The 18,141-nt window shown below is 35.8% G+C and overlaps 1 protein-coding gene and 1 pseudogene across 1 annotated transcript; one reads left to right on the forward strand and one right to left on the reverse strand.

The window, feature by feature from the left end:
- Positions 1-1,334: 1,334 nt before the first annotated feature.
- LOC102269252 (olfactory receptor 52E1-like) lies at positions 1,335-2,279 on the forward strand. Its single transcript, XM_005911638.2, is given in 1 exon segment — positions 1,335-2,279. A coding segment is annotated over 1 exon segment (945 nt).
- Positions 2,280-6,715: 4,436 nt separating this feature from the next.
- Positions 6,716-7,690, reverse strand: LOC138990950 (olfactory receptor 52D1-like; annotated as a pseudogene).
- Positions 7,691-18,141: the final 10,451 nt, after the last annotated feature.

The following is an 18,141-nucleotide window of genomic DNA, read 5'->3' on the forward strand; positions in this document are numbered from 1 at the left end:
CAAGGCTCAAACAGCAATGTGCCCTTTCAACACACACACACACACACACACACACACACACACTTTCATGCCTAGAAATATTGTTCTAATACAGTTTACCTGTCTAATGCAGTGTCTCCTGTTTTTCATAGGCATATGTCCCTTTTTTATGTATATGTCTATCCATCTCTCTCTATTGAGAGACAGAGTATGTGAGTGTGAAAGAGAAAGAAACAACTCAATTACAGTGTGCTCAGACTTATTAAGGTGATATATCATGGTGACAACTTTGTATAGTAAAATTAATGGTAGATTTGGTTTCAGAGAGTGATGTGTATAAATTAACTCATTTTACTTGAGTATTTTGTGATCTTTTATAAACCTGAACATTAACATTTGTGTGTATGTATATATATGGAAGACACAAATAGCAGCTCTTCATTTGCCTGCAATCAGAAGAGAAATGAAGAGGGAAATATACATGCCATACTAAGCAGACCCAGTTTAAGAAGATCATCCAGAGATGAAGTTTCCCATGGGTTCATTGATAAAACTTCATAAAAGGTTATTTTATGATGTTAGAACTAACAAGAAAGGAGAGACCAGAAGATGACTATGACATGAGGAATGGTTTTGGGTGGCTTAAATAGTGGAAGGCCAGCACAGATCCAAAAGTATCTTACAAAGTTCTTGTTACATTTATAGTTCCTTTTAATAGTGTATTGTGTATGTTTAAGTCAGAAATGTGGTATATTCAGAATAATAATGGTTGTAATTTTTTAAAAGACAGCTTTTTTTGAGATATAATTCACATACTCTACATTTCTTATTATGTTTAAGATGTATTCCTACTTTGTATATAAAATATATAGTCATGAATCAACTAGTTTTTCTATAAAATAATAATAAAAAGATTTCAGGAAATATTTTGTATATCCAAGTAGCAAGGGAACAACTTATCTTAAAATTATTTTATTAATTTGAATGCCCTATTTGTATGACTCTTTCAACCATTAACATTTTAAGTTCCACCAGGAAAGATACCTTGTTTAACTCATCTTCTGCATTCAATCTTAGCATAGAACTCAGTGCAGATATGGTAGATACACAGTCAATGTTTGTTGAACTAAAATATAAAATTCAATTGAATGAATGGATTTGATGAAGTACATTAAAATCTTGTGGCCACATTTTACCATTAAATTTCATAGACTTTCAGGCCTCTATGATGCAACAAAGCCAGCAGTTATAGTAGAAGTTTCACTGATCTCTTCATTTTCTCTGTAGGATGAGACATGTTCTCTGACTGAGAAGATCTTGGTCTCTGAAATATTTCACTACAAAAAGATCCCCAAATGATGGCCTCACTCAATGCCACACTATTTCATCCCTCCTCTTTCCTTCTTCTGGGGATACCTGGACTGGAACATATGCATATATGGATTGGTTTTCCTTTCTTTGTTGTGTATCTGACAGCTGTACTTGGGAATACTAGCATCCTTTCTGTGATTCAGACTGAAAGTAGTCTCCATCAGCCCATGTTCTTCTTCCTGGCCATTCTGTCATCTGTTGACCTGGGCCTGTCCACATCCACCATCCCCAAGATGCTTGGCATCTTCTGGTTCAAGCTGAGGGAAATCTCCTTTGAGGGCTGCCTTGTCCAGATGTTCTTCATTCACCTATGCACTGGCATGGAGTCGGCTGTGCTCGTGGCCATGGCCTATGATCGCTATGTGGCCATCTGTAACCCTCTTCACTAAACACTGGTGCTGACAAACAAGGTGGTAGCCATCATTGCATTGGCAGTCCTCCTGAGACCTCTGACTTTTGTCATTGCCTTTGTTCCGCTCATTCTAAGGTTACCATTTTGTGGGCACCAAATCATACCTCACACTTACTGTGAGCACATGGGTATTGCCCGCCTATCCTGTGCCAGCATCAGGGTCAGTATCATCTATGGCTTATGTACTATCTCTATCTTGGTGTTTGACATTGTAGCCATTGTCGTCTCCTATGTACAGATCCTCCGTGCTGTATTTCAACTTCCTTCCCATGATGCCCGGCTCAAAGCTCTCAGCACCTGTGGTTCCCATGTGTGTGTCATGCTGGCTTTCTACACCCCTGCATTTTTTTCATTCATGATCCACAGGTTTGGCCAGAATATACCACGCTACATCCACATCCTTCTGGCCAATTTATATGTAGTCATTCCACCTGCTCTCAACCCTGTAATCTATGGTGTCAGGACTAAACATATTAGAGAGCATGTGCTGAAAGTATTTTCCAAGAAAAAAGCATAACTCTGGTAAAGAGTCAAATCTAAGAAGGGAGTGGCACTCTATGGTCAAAATGAAATATTTGGAAGCAATAGAGGCCTATCTTAGAGAAGACCTGTCAGCTTCCTTCACAAACCTAAATTAAAAAGTTAGAATCATGTCAAATGCATTAATAAAGGTGTTTTATAATTTCCATTGTTTGAAAATAATTCAGCCTCTTCACATGGAAGAAAACCAACACTTTGTTTTGCTTCTACTATGACTGAACAAAACACATCACATTCCATAGTCACCATCAGTTTGAAACTAAACCATGCTGCCCCCACTGCAAAATAACACAAGCAAACAAAAAAGAGCTTTATATATTGATTTAAACAAAAATAAATGAGTTACACTGATCATTGCTAGTTCTAAAATAACAGATGCTGGAGCACTTCCCATATGTCTGGAACCCCTATTAAAAAGAATGCTGCTCTTGACTTTGCCATGTTAATGTTAGAAGATATAAAATTGACACTGTGTATATGCTATGTGTGAAGATGAGAATTTTCCATGAACAAAACTGAGGAAAGTTGACACTCTTTGTAAAGATGTAGTTTTTCTTTTCTTTTTTTTTTTTTTAAGCTGTATTGTGTTGCTTGTTTAATGGATGAGTTCTTACAGAGTCTTGCTGATACTTCTTTTCAAAGAAACCCTTATTTTTTAAGCAGTTTGTCTCTGTGTTTTCTGCCATTCTGCCACTCCATAGAAAAGTTTTATCCTAATAGAATGTTGGAAGCCTTAGATTTCAAGTCCAGTGTTACCCCTGAGTTTGTGTGTGTGTGTGTGTTTAAGATGAAATTCTAATTCCATGCACTATCAGTCACTATTTCTATTTCTATATGGCTTTACTGACATTATTTGTAGAAAAGATTCAAGGGAAAATATGTTTGTAAATCTTGGCCAATAAAACTAAATTTTTAGCTATATTTTACTGTAGGACTCTCAGAGCTTTTAATTAATAAATTATTCATTTTAAATTTTGAAATTATCCTCCAACCATACTATGACACTTGTTCTATAGAAGGCACTTTAGGAAAAATTTTCCACTTATTTTTATTGCAATGGAAAATATAATGTCATAAATTATTGGAGTTTGCATTAATTAACATCACACCGTGAACTTGGGTTTATTAAAAACAAACAGTTATGCTTTGGATTTTCTAGAACCTTACTGTGGTTCTAGAAAATTAATTATCCACTTATTCTACTTATGACATGGACTCTAGTTGTATAGCCTAATTTGTTATCTTGAGTGATTTGGAAAGTATTCAGTCTGTTTGTATGTTTTGATTAATTCATGAAGAACTGGTATTTAACCTTTATAAGTCTGGTAGAACTCACCAGTGTAGCTATTTAGGCCTGGAGACTTCTGTGTTAGAAGGTTGCTCACTACAGGTTCAAATCTTTAAATTGGTAAGGGACTACTAAGGCCATCCATTTCCTCCTGCGATTTCTTTGAATGTCCTCAGTGAATGAGTCACAGGATTCATATCTCTCTAACTTTACCTTTTACTCAGGCTGAGGGCTGGTGAGAAGGTTTTTCTAATGTCTATCCCAGTATCAGCTTTGGATCACCCCTTTATTCCTGTGGCACAGACAAGACCAATCTCCAGGCTCTCCACACCCCCTCAGGAACAGAGCACAGTGCTTTGTTACTTGAACCCAGTGATTCTGCTGGTGGGACCTGGAGGATGGGGCTGTCTTCTGTTTCAGCCTGTCTCAGGCAGGTGTAGTGTTCCTGGATACTGAAAGTGCAGATTTCCCTGTGATTCTGCCCCTCCCCCAGTGCTGCAGGAGACTTCTGATGAACCTGCTTCAGCCTGGGATTATAGAGTCTGTTTCTACTCCTTTACCTCACAGGCAATGGATCTTCACTTGATGCTTAGGGGACAGGAACTGGGTGAGGTATAGTCCCCATCCTACAGCAGATGCCACTCCCATCTACCAAGTCTGTTCCGTGATGCAAGTCTTCTCAGGCCTCTAGTCCTACTTTCCAAGAGTAGGCTTTCCAAGAGTACCTGGCTGAGCTCTAGGGAGAAAACCTGAGTGGGTCTAAATTCTCATTTGTGTTGTACACAGATGGCCCTCAGCCATTTATATTCTCAATGGGTCTACATTTAGTTGTGAGGAGTTTGCTTGAAAATTTGAACCGGTTCTTTTTTACAGGCCTGTATGGCATATGGTATCTTGGCTGGTAAGCATGGACCTGTGTTTCATACATCTTTGGCTCTGCCTATCTTCTCTGAGGTTTTGTGTTGGTTAGTTGCTCTCTAATTTCAGTCATCTGACATTTTCAAGAAAAGTATGGATTTTGATTATTTAGCATTTTTTATAAGTTTTTAGGACACATCTTCTAAGTTTCTATATTCTAATGAAAAGCTATAACTCTTGGTAGGAATTTTAAATCATGTTACATCCTTTAAGTGGAAGGACCTTTATGTGTTCATTCTCAGTTTCCTACAACAGTATTTCTCAAAGCTTGGACCACTGAATCATAAGTACTCAGTATGATCTATCAAAAGAAAATAGGATTTTATTTATGAGACATGTGACAGAAGTTCTGAATCTTAATAGCTTTAGAGTAGGTCTGAGCAATCTATATTCTTAAGAGACTTTAAGCCTCCTTAATCTTGAGAACTATTATTCTGGAAAGTTGAAATTTGATTATTAATCAAAATGGTTCATTGCCAGAGGAGGGAAAATCAGATAATCTTTAGGAAGTGAGATGCTTGAATGTAGAATTGGCTAACTCAAAACTGGACATTTCCCTTTATCCAACACACAAGGGCACGCATGTGCACACACATAACACACACACACACACACAACTGACTTGACCTAATCCATACTGACTTTTAATTATCTACCTAATGTTCCTGATGTCCTATCCTTCTGGAACACTTTTATGATTTTCTAAACCCCATAGCCTTGGCTAATTACCTATTTTGTATTAATACTTCTATCATAGCACTTGTCACACTTACATATCAGTGTGTAATATAACTGGATATAGTGTAGTGGCTAAGAATGTATATCTATATATGGAATTACTATAAGATTAGAAGAAAATTATGGTTTTAGAGCTGGAAAAGACTTCCATTTCTAGCTCCTTGACTCACTAACCCATTGAATATGAGTTTGTTAAACTATTTAATATAGGATATTTATGATAACTAACCTAGAAAATATTATAAGAGTTAAGTCTTTATGTATATAAAATACAAAATGAAGAGCTTGGAACCTAGCAAATGCTTAATAAATGCTGATTCACTTCCCATTTTTAGCTTGAATGGTAAAGTACTTGACTAAAATATTTCCCCATTGGTCAACTAATTTCTCTGTGCACAACTGAAGCTGAATTTTAGCTGCATCTGTGGATTACCTAGGGAACTTGAAAATATGAATGCCTGAACATGATCCCTCATAGTTTTACTTTCTCTAGATTTTCATTTACATAGAACCATACAGCATGTATTCTCTTGTGTCTGACTTATCAGTTAGCATAATGCCTATGAGATTTACCCATGTGAACCTGTGTGGTGTGTGCTCAGTTGCATCTGACTCTTTGCAACCCCATGGATGCCACCCACCAGGATCCTCTACCTGTGGGATTTCCCAGGCAAGAATACTAGAGTGGGTTGCCATTTCCTTCTCCAGGGGGTCTTCCTGGCTCAGGGACTGAGCATCTCTTGCATCTCCTGCATTGGCAGGCAGACTCTTTACCACTGAGCCACATGGGAAGCCCCATGTGAACCTTTAAGACATCAAGAAAAGCAAAATTTATTTAATGACAAAGAGAAAAGATAATAAGGATAATTTGGTCAACACGAGCCTATTCAACTAATAATAGATTCCAAAAGACTGTAGGAGAATAACTTGAAAAGGCTAATAAAATGTAATAACTAGAGAATAGAACTGCCTAGTTAGAGAAGTGTCATTCAAGAAGAGGGTGAATTGAAGAAAATTTTGGTGAACAGATAACAGAGAAGCACCAAGAGACTCTGACTAGGAAAGTATTAAAGCATATGCTTGAGGATGAAGTATATTTCGTCAAGAAGGAAGAACTGGGGCAAAAAATGGAAATTTCTAAATCTAGTAGTAAATTTTATACTGTAAGCCAAAGATGTGATTATAAATCATGTTGATTTTAAATTTCTCTTATTTTTTACCTCATATGATTCTCCATTTTTGAAACAATATTTTATTATTTTGACAAAGAGCCTTACTTGGTACTATACCTGCCTTAATGACTATGACAACATAGATGTAATAATGTAATAACTCATCTTTGGGTAAGTTACTTCCCATAGAAAAACCTTAGCCCTCAAACAATTAAAAGAAGTTCTTGATGAAGAAACCACACATTCACAGTTAGATAATATAATGTTTGTTCAGATATTACTTATGAATAAAAAGATTTAGTTCAGAAACTTTGAAAAATTGAAAAATTTAAGAAACCTGTCTTGTATCTTCTTGGTCCTCACCCCATAGATAATGGGGTTCACCATGGGAGGGACTAAGAGATAAATGTTGGCCACAAATATGTGGACATGGGGTGCCACATGGTGCCCAAACCTGTGAGTAAGAAAAGAGAAGAAGGCTGGAGTCTAGACACTAAGATCACACAGGCATGAGAGCCACAAGTACCCAAGGTCTTGAGTCGGGCGTCCTTGGATGGGAGATGGAAGACAGTGTAGAGTATGAGGACATAAGAACAAATGATCAATATGAAGTCCACTCCTCCTGTAAGAAAGGCAACAATGAGGCTATAGGCTCTGCGGATTCTGGTCTCAGCACAGGCAATCTTGATGAGGGCCATGAACTCACAATAGGTATGGGAAATGATATTTCTGCAGTAGGGAAGCCACCGTAGCAAGAAAGGGTGAGGAAAGAGAAGTACTGTGCCCCGGAATACAATTGCTAGACCGATGCACCCAATTGTAGAATGTGTCAGAATAGCTGCATGTCTCAGTGGATTACAAATGGCTATATAACGGTCAAAAGCCATTGCCAGGAAGAAGCCAGACTCCATGGTGGAGCAAGAGTGAATCAGGAACACTTGGGTGAGGCAGGCTCCAAAGCAAATCTCTCCATCATGGAACCAGAAGAGGCTGAGAAGTTTGGGCACAGCTGTAGTGCACACAGTAAGGTCAGCCAGAGCTAGCATGCAAAGGAAGAGGTACATTGGCTCATGGAGGCTAGAATCTGTCTTGATAATGAAGAGAAGAGAGCAGTTTCCCAGTAGGGCCAAAAGATAGATCACACAAAAGGGGATGGAGATCCAGATGTGAGCAGTCTCTAATCCAGGAATGCCGATGAGAATGAAGGTTGATGGATAGATATCAGTCTTATTATCTGCTGATAATCATCAGATGTTTCAGTTTTCCCTTCATGGATTTTCATCTAATGCAAACAAATCAGAACATAAATTTTGAGGCCTCTGAGAAGTTAAGTTAGCCAAAATGCAGAGAATTATAGTCTATGGAATAAATACAATGTCTGTAAATATTTTGATAGAAATTATTTCATTATCTGAGTGTGAAATATTATTTCAGAGTTATAAATTTCAATGTGGCTGCTCTGTAAATGCTAAATGAGAAAAGATATCTAGATATCAAAAAACTGGAGTTACATATATGAAAGCAAAATCTTCCATCAAGAAGAAAGGGATATCAGTTGAAAGCTGAAGACTATGTAAGAGTCATGGGTTTGGATGATTTAGTAACAAACATGCAATTGTAAGATACAAACCAGAATGAAACAGGATGGGTGATAGAGTATTTTGAATGGAAAATAAACTTTATTTTAGATTTTAGTTATAATAGTTTGGGCACATGCCAAATTATAGGGGGTGGGTAGCTTTGAGATTTAAATATTGCAGTCCTGGGGGACTGTTGTAGAATAAACAGAAGGGGGTTAATTCAGACTAACATGGGATTCATGCAGGATGATGGCAAGAGTGAGCCTGATTACAGTGTGTCAGAAAATGAACAGTTCATTGCATTGCTCATGACCCACATCTGGCCCCAGAATTTGTGTTTGCTCTAGTAGATAAAAATTACAATATTGTTATAACCTGTATTCTGAGCTTCCTTTACTTTTTTGGGATTGTTGTTTAGTCATTAAGTTGTGCCCAACTCTTTTGCGACCCTAAGGACTGTAGCCACCAGGCTCCTCTGTCCATGGGATTTCCCAGCAAGAAACTAGAGTGGATTGCCATTTCCTTCTCCAGGGGATCTTCCCAACCCAGGGATTGAATTCATGTCTCCTGCTTTGGCAGGTGGGTTCTTTATCACTGAGCCACCAGGGAAGCCCTACCCTTGCTTACCTTTAGGTTTATGTCTACAATCATTGAGCTAAAACGAGTTTTTACAAACTTTCCCTTTTTGATCCTCAAATGAAATTTTATATCCTTTTATCTATAGTTGTGTTTCCATCAACATTCTCCTATTACTCATGTACTTTAAGTTTCATTCTTTTTTTGTTCTACCTCTTTACACAAGTTAAATCTATTTCCCAGTAGAAAATAAGTGGATTAATTATGCAGAGAAAAATTCATACAGAAGTGAATGCAATTTTCCAATTATTTAAAACAGGTTTTATCCTTACTTGCAATCATGAAATTAAAAATGAAAATGAATATGATAGAAATCACAGTTTATATTTTTAACCAACAGAATATCATGATTTTTGATATCAAGCATTAGAGAGGTTTGAGCAAACGAGCAACTAGTATGCATAATTGGTAGAAGACAATTGACCTGTTAGAGAAAAAACTGCATAGTAACTATTCTTATGAAACAAAAGGTTTGGCAGATCAATTTAACTATTTGCCATCCTAGGGAATAATGCTCATATATACATATGGAGGGAAGATCCTCTGGAGGAGGGCATGACAACCCACTCCAGTATTCTTGCCTGGAGAATCCCATGGACAGAAAAGCCTGGTGGGCTACAGTCCATAGGGTCACCGAAAGTTGGACATGAGTGAGTTACTAAGCACATAGACATAGAAGTATATACAGCGATTCTCATTGTAAAAATGCCTATAATAGAAGAAAAAATCAAGCATCCAAAATGTCCATCAAAGTAATATCAAGTTAAAAAATCTGTAGCATATTATAGAGCACTCAGAAGCAATTAGAATGAAGTAATTTTTATATATTTACATATAAAATATCCAAATGAAAAATGAAACATAAATTCGATTTTTCTGTTAACACAAAAGCACAAGCAAAAATGAAACATGTATGTTTGTGTGTGTGTATATATATATATACACACACACAAAACACATTTATACTAAAGCTTTTACAAACACAGAAAACAATCAGAAAGGGTATCCTTAGGAAGCATAGACTTAGAAAGAGCCTATATTTGGGACTGTGATAAGAATATAATTTAGCTGTATCACTGTGGTTACCTTTTTTTACCAGCACCAGTGTAGTCAATAAATTCATGTGCTATATATAGTTTACGGTAAGTAAATAAATAACGCAGAGTTGCAATGGTATTCATTATAAAAATATAAACCATGAAATTACAGAGGAGATGAGGCTTTCCTTCTCTTATAAAATATTGAAACATTTCTCTAAGCTTTTTAAATATCTTTCCCACATCTCTCATAGAGAACTTGTCAGTTTGTAAAAGTGGTAACCCAGTGTCTTTGTTCTTCATGGTGGTATTTTTTCCACATAAAATCCCTCAATAACTCAAGAATTTACTCACATATCACTCCTCTGAGATTACTTTTCTAGTTATTTTCAACCATCATTTGATATCCCTCCTCAGCGTCCCTATGATGTGTACACTTACATGTCTCTATTTTGCCATACTGCATTTTTATTTCTGAACATCTTTCACATTTATTATGGTACAAATTCTTACTTGATAGAGTTCATCTCTTTTCATGTATTTGTTTGATGTTCCAATGAATGAATGAACAAAAGAGAAAAATAAGAACCTAAGGGAGTGTTATTTTTTCTGGTAAATAATTTTATTTAAACTTAAGACAAACAATGGAATCACTATAAACTGACTCTGGTTCATACTAATCCCCAAACACTATAGTACATTAACAGTTTATACTATTTGCATATTATTTATACTATTCATACTATTAAAACTTTTAATACTAATTTAATACTGTTTATACTATTTATTTTATAATATTAAATATTTAAGACATATCCAAGAAATTAAAAATACAACAAAAATAAATTATAAAAAGAGATACAACAAAATTAAATTATATCAATATTTTTTTCTTTGTCTGATTATAGGGGGAAAAAAAGAGGGAATGGAGGAGAAGAAATATCTGATTTTAAGGAGGAATAAAATAAATGACCTATAACACCTTCTGGCAAAATTCTGCATCTCAGACTTTCTCCATGCTGTTAAATATTCTATATAATTTTTTATTCTTGTTGGTTTTTTAAATTTTTTATTTTGTATTGGAATATAGCCAGTTAACAATGCTGTGATAGTTTCAAGTGTGATGAATTGATACATGAAAAAATGTCAAGTTACAAAATAAGAGCATAGTAGATCCTGATATTATAAATCAAAACCCAAAAGACCTTGTATGCATACTTAGAAGAGTCAAGAACATGGATGTACATATGAGTGAAAGATAGTATATAAAATAAACATACCAAAAAAGTAAAAAAGAAAAAAATAAGTTCTACATCTCTATCAAGCTTATAACAAAAATAAAAAAAATCAACATGAACTGAGCTTCTATTAGATATTATATTTCTTTATACTGAGGGCATTGTTGTTACTGAATCCTTAAAGGGACTTTCTAGATAGGTACTCAAACATATAACACAGATATGAATAAAAGTAAACGATGTTCACTTTAGGTTCCCAAACTCTTCTACAATGAATCCAAGGAGCTAGAATTGGAACCCAAGTGTAATTACAAGGTTTGCAATTTTGTAAAATGTTATAAAGTTTATATTAACCACTAAGAGGCAAGTGCTCCACAGGATTCTGTAAATGTAAAATGACATAAAGCATGTTAGACAGTTTGGGGCAACATGAAGATCTTCAAATACCAGAGATCTCTAAGGTTTGTTCAGAATGTAGGGCTGATACATCTGCACTCCCATCCTTTCTTCATTGCCTTTTTCTGAAGGACTGATCTAAGAAGAGAAGCCCATGCAAAAATTTATTCTCAAGGAAAGCTGCACCCTGAATCAACTCACATCAGAGTTAAACAGAGGCCACCTGTTCAGGGGTCATAAATCCAAAGGGGCTCAGTTGCTCCAAGAAATCTTACACAAGCCTGTTTTTCACAGCCTGTTTACCCTGATGAGAGTCCTGAAACCCCATTTGGCTATTTTCAACCTAGCCTGTGACACAAATGAGAGCAAACTGCATTGCCTTTCCTCACCAGGGGTGCTCCTGGGATGAGGATGAGTACCCACCTCAACTGAAGAAAACTTCATAACTTACAGCTTTTCATAATGAGTTCAGTTATAGACATGCTTCCCATTTTCTGAGGGTCCCATGGGCATTGAGTGGGAATGGTCTCCCTATAGTGTCAGGGAAAGATGACACTGGGAGTTAAAGATTTGAGTTCAGAAATCAGGTTGTAAGTCTTTAGAGGTGACATCTTTATAACAGGAAAATCCAAGAAAGAGGAGAGGGAAAGGAGTCTTCCTCAATTGCCTGGAGTCTGCCTTTCAGCAGGATTGCTTACATCTCAGAATTGGTTGTTTTTAAAAATAAATGCACAAATCTAAGAAAAACACCAATACAGTATACTAACGCATATATATGGAATTTAGAAAGATGGTAACAATAACCTTGTGTACGAGACAGCAAAAGAGACACTGATGTATAGAACAGTCTTTTGGACTCTGTGGGAGAGGGAGAGGGTGGGATGATTTGGGAGAATGGCATTGAAACATGTATAATATCATATATGAAAGATCACCAGTCCAAGTTTGATGCCTCTGGATGCTTGGGGCTGGTGTCTGGGACAACTGGTTGGGAGGGAGGAGGAGGAGGGGGTTCAGGATTGTGGCAGATTCATTTTGATATATGGCAAAACCAATTATTGTTTAAAAAAATTTAAAAAAATAAATGCACAAATCTAAAAAGTAAAGATAATGTCTAGTCCCTTTGTTTTAAATAATGCCTTTTTATTTTTAATATAAGAAAAGATAAATAAAAACTAATATCAATCCTAAAGTCACCTTGATATTTAAATTATATATCATAATTTTCATATTTACATGATTTTAAATATTTAAATTATATTAAACTAAATTTTATAGCATAACCTATCTCAAGACATGATATATACTTTATTACTTTCATATTAGTCAGAATAAATTCCATTGATTTTTTTAAATGCACATCATGGTGATTTGATATATAAATATATTTTGGAAGGATTTCCCCTCCTCCCACATCTAGTTAATTAACATATCTGTAACCACACATATTTATTTGTATGTGAGAACATTTGTGTGTGTGTGTGTGTATAAGAGAGACAGCATTTAAGTTCTACTCCCCAGCAAATTTTGATTATATAATATAGTATTATCAACTATAGTCCTTAAGTTAGGTGCTAAATCCTCAGACCATATACATTTTATAGCTGAAAGTTTGTACCCATTTACCAATCTCTTCCCATTTTTTCCCCTAACATAGCCCTTGGCAACTATTTTTGTTCTGTATGTCTGTTTCTATCACAGAAAATTTATTACATGAAACAAATGAAAATGTGACTTTGTTGAAAACTGAATAGCATTTAAACATTATTGTGTAAACTTTGACATCTTTAAACAATCAAGCCACTGAGATTTATTGCTTGATTTTACATGTATGTATTCCAGGCTAGCTTTTGACCTTTAACTAATTTTTGAATCTTTATTGTGTGTGACAATCTCACTAATTTCATTCATTGTACAACTTGGAATTTTATCATTTAACTTTAAATTTAGTTATATTCTTTATGTTATTATTAGTGTGTCTTATATACATTACATATACACAGTGAGAGGGGAACAGGTAGGAAGGCCAGGGTCTCCAAACGGAGGAAATAGGCTATAAGTGCAGATATTTTTATCTCTCTCTTAAGCAGAGGAGGAAACAAACTAATGTTATATTTTTTTTTTCCCCTTCTCTATACAAATTTAAGAGACTTCCCTGGTGGCTAAGATGGTAAAGCATCTGCCTTCAATGTGGAAGGCCTGGGTTTGATCCCTGGGTTGGGAAGATCCTCTGGAAAAGAAAATGGCAACCCACTCCAGTACTCTTGCCTGGAAAATCCCATGGACAGAGAAGTGTGGTAGGCTACAGTCCATGGGGCTGCAAAGAGTTGGACATGATTGAGTGACTTCACTTTTACTTTATACAAATTTAAAAACAGGTTTCTCTTAAAATTCTGTGTTGCCATAATGACACCTGGTTGCACCTGAACTTTTCTCAAACCTTGAGCTAACTAATGCATTTTTGTTATGGAAATGTTTGCCTTAAGCTATGTTAATGTACAGAAAAACATCTATTTCTGCTTTAGACTCTGTCTTCAAGTGACTGTCCACAATAAACTAAAATTCTGAAAGAGATCCTGACCACCTGATTTTTGAGAAATTGTATGCATTGTTCTGGATATGGAACAATAATCTATGTTAATAAAACTATATATTGTCACCCTGTTTATTTAATTTATGCTACATCATTAAAATGCTGGACTGGAAGAAACACAAGTGGAATTTGCCGGAAGAAATATCAGTCACCAGATATGATGACTCACCCAATGGCAATGTTATCTCAATGCATGTGAAGAAAGTGAGAGAGTGAAAAAGTTGGTTAAAGCTCAACATTCAGAAAATGAAGATCATGGCATCCGGTTCTCTGGGAAATAGATGAGGAAACAGTTTTGTCAGATTTATTTTCTCTAAAATCACTGCAGATGGTGACTGCAGTAGCACTATATAAGGAAAGTATCCTAGATAGCATATAAAAAGCAGAGACATTACTTTGCCAACAAGGGTTCTCTTTCAAGGCCCTTTTCTGATGTCTGGATGTCAGTTGGACTGTCTCTATCTGAGCTTTTATGATGCTTTAACTAAAACTTTGAGAGTCCCTTGGACTACAAGAAGGCCCAACCAGTCCATTCTGAAGGAGATCAGCTCTGGGATTTCTTTGGACTGGATGCTAAGATTGAAACTCTTTTGGCTCCTCTGGAGAGTTGACCAAGAAAAGACTCTGATGCTGGGAGGGATTGGGGTTCAGGAGAAAACGACAGAGGATGAGATGGCTGGATGGCATCACTGACTGATGGACGTGAGTCTGAGTAGAACTCCGGGAGTTGTTGATGGACAGGGAGGCCTGGCGTGCTGTGATTCATGGGGTCGCAAAGAGTTGGACACAACTGAGCGACTGATCTGATCTGATGTTAATGTACCATTTACCCTAAACTCTGTCAAGCAGTTCCACCAAAGGCTCCCCCGTTTTACTGGGATTGTTCTCAATCAAGAATAAACTGGAGTGAAATCTGCCTTTCTTTAAGATTCATTCAAATTTTATGCAGGATGACTCACCTAATGCCAATGTTATCTCAATGCATGTTGTGGGTGAGGGGCCTGGTGCCATTCTCTGAATTTTCAGACATTTACTTCCTCTAATTAGCAGACTGCTAGTAGCTATATAATATCCGGTTAAAGACTAGCAGGGGACACTCTTTTTGCCCTCTTCTGATGTCTATGTCAGAAACTTTCTCTATCTCTTTTATACTTTAATAAAACTTTATTACACAAAAGGTCTGAATGATCAAGCCTCATCACTAGCCCCAGATTGAATTCTTCTCCTCTGGAGGCCAAGAATCCCAGTTTATGTGCTTCAGCAAAAACCTTTCAACAGTGCAACCCCATTACTTGGAAATTCTATAGTTGCAAATTTGCCTACTCTCAAGAATTTATTTGTAACCTCAAATAAATATTTATGACATTTTCACAGTCATCTGTAGACATGCAAAGATCTGGGACAAATTAAATTGCCTGACATGTACATTCTCAGCTGAGGTGGACTTTTCATTTCCTCTTTCACGTTGTAAATAAGTATTATTTTTGCATTCTATTCAGTGCCACATTTTTCTTATTTCCATGTTTCTTGTTGATAATCTTGCTGTCTGTAATAGCTGTCAAGTGTAGTAAAATGCACTAAAATAAATAAATATTTAAAAAATTTACTTTTGAAGTGTACCAGAATAAAATAATATTTATCTGCATTGTCCTTCTGAGTGAGTTTGTTTCCTGGAACACATGGCTACAACAGTGGCAAGAAGCTTGTAGGAACCTAGATCTGCATTTCCTGTAGGAATGATATTTTCCTACATTTTAATTCAGTGTCCATGGTGACTTTATGGAAAATAACTAATGAGAATAATGAGAAAGGACTATGCCTGTGCATGAATACATTTCATATGTATATGTACACTCCCACCCCCACTCACCACCACCACACACACACATTCGTCTGGAGCTGGGCTTACTCTCTCATTCCCCCACAGGAGAACTCAGGCTGAGGGAATTTCTTGGTGCAGAGCAGTGCCAGTCTGAGGAAAGGTGAGTGATGAGGGCAAAGTGAAACATTTCTTCTTACTCTTACTAATCTGTTTTGTCTTGTTCTTTGCTCCACCAGGATCCTATAACCTCCCATCTAGATTTTGGAACTCTTATTTTCATCCATTACTGGTTGCTGAGCAGGTGTTTCTGTGAGGGAAGAGTACAAAGACCTCCTATTCAGTCACCTTCCTAATGTAAACCTGACATCTTTGGTTTCTTTTCCTTAGAAACCAGGGCTCCCTAATGGCTCTCTTTTTTTGACTCAAAATCAGATTAGAATCTTGAATCCTCAGAGGTCTTTTTTGTGCTTTATAAAACTGGCTGTGGGGAATTTCTACTGAAAGCTCCTCCAGGCAAAGAGCAGTGCTCTCCTAAAGACTAAGTGGTTTAAGACAAAACAGAGACAGGATTCCATTCTGGTGCTCTGTCTGGTAAGTCTTCTCTGTCTCTAACTCACAGTGTATCCCGAGGCCACAGTGATGGACAAAAGGAAAGATGAGAGAAAGAAAGGAAGAGAAGAGACACAAGATTGTTGAAAAGAAGACTGAGACAGAAGTTTAGAGAAATGGACAAGATCATAGTTAGGAAGGAGCATGTAATCATAATATACCCATTTGGATTTCAGCCTGAATCTATCCTGTGCATTTTAAAAAATCACTCTCCTGTCATCTAAAGAATGATGGATAGCATGGTATCTTTGAAGTAGGCTCAAAGTGTTCAATATCTATCTAAAACTAAAAAAATATTATATTTAGGGCTTTAAATTTATTCCTTCTTTTATAGATGAAAAATGCTTGTCACTTACTTTCTTTTGATTACACTGTAAATAAATTGTGAATCTGGGTTTCAAAACAGTTAGTCTGACTGCAGACCTCATACTTTCAAGTACTGTAAACTACTGTGCTGCAATAAATCCAAGAAATGATAATGATTTAAACTAATTTCATTATGAATGAGACAGATGCACTGATTTTTAAAATACTGAAGAGGTAAAATTAGTTGTACTTTTTTATAATGTGTGAGAGAAGAGGATGCTACTCAGATATTTTTCTTTCTTTTTTAAATTTAGGTATAATTGACATATAATGTTATATTTGTTTAAAATATACAACATAACCTACATCTTATGAAATGATCACCACAATAATCTGAATAACATCCATCACCAAAGATAGTTACAACTTGATTTCTGGACTAGGAATACAAAAAAAAAAAAAAAATAAGACTGTCATTAACTTATGTTAATGAATCACAGAAAATTTTGCTTCCATAATTGAATTCTACTTTCAATTATCTATATCACACATTTTTAGAGTATTCACTATTGCATTTCAAGGCCACAATATTATGGAAGAAAGAGCTTATTCTTAAAGACATTTCACAGAATGCCTCCTACAAATAACACCTATTGCTTTCAGCTTCCCTTGTTTTCATGTTTGCCATTTCCTCCTAGGAGTTCCCTGCTTTCTCACACATATCATCAGGTCTAGATGATACCTGATTGTCTTAGTGAAACTGTGATCATAATTTCCATTGCTCTTCTGGCATTTTCCAATAATGCAAAATGATGAAAAGACTTTCTTACTATAAAACCACTATCAGTAATGAATGATCAATTTTTTTTAAATACTCATCTAACAATTGTCATAAGTAAAGTACATGAAAATCTGTAAGAACAGCTTTGGTAATTTTGAAAATGGTAGATCCAGTTTGCTCAGAACAGGTGTCTATTTAGGTTTTTCTTCAACATATTTGCCATGAATCTTAAACTGTTACAACTATGACCTCCTTAGATTATAATGAAGATATGACATCTTGTATTCAGATGGATGTGGGTTTAAAAGAGATGATGTGTCTGTTTGAATGTGTGTAGAGGAGAGGAGCTATGTACATATGATATGGATTAGGCATGTATTAGCTTTTCCTTATTTCCATTCTCTTTTCATTTCAATTTACTGTTTTCTCCTCTATTTTTTCTATAGCTCTGTAACTATAAGCATTACAAGTTTTGACAAGTCTTTTAAACTATATGAGGTTTAGGTCCATACATAAAGATAGGATTAATGTTCTCCTATTTGTGTTTATAAAGATTAGAGATAATATTTGCACATGTTCCACAGCATTAGAATTAGTAGGCAAGTACCTTAATTAATGGTAGTTGATGCTGTCATTTTAACTGCACTTGAACTGCACACTTTAATATTAATGAATAAATATTAACAAATGGCTTACCTGAATCCTTTATATTTATTTTGAACCTT

Source organism: Bos mutus, chromosome 15 (assembly GCF_027580195.1).
Source record: "Bos mutus isolate GX-2022 chromosome 15, NWIPB_WYAK_1.1, whole genome shotgun sequence".
NCBI classification, from domain to species: domain Eukaryota; kingdom Metazoa; phylum Chordata; class Mammalia; order Artiodactyla; family Bovidae; genus Bos; species Bos mutus.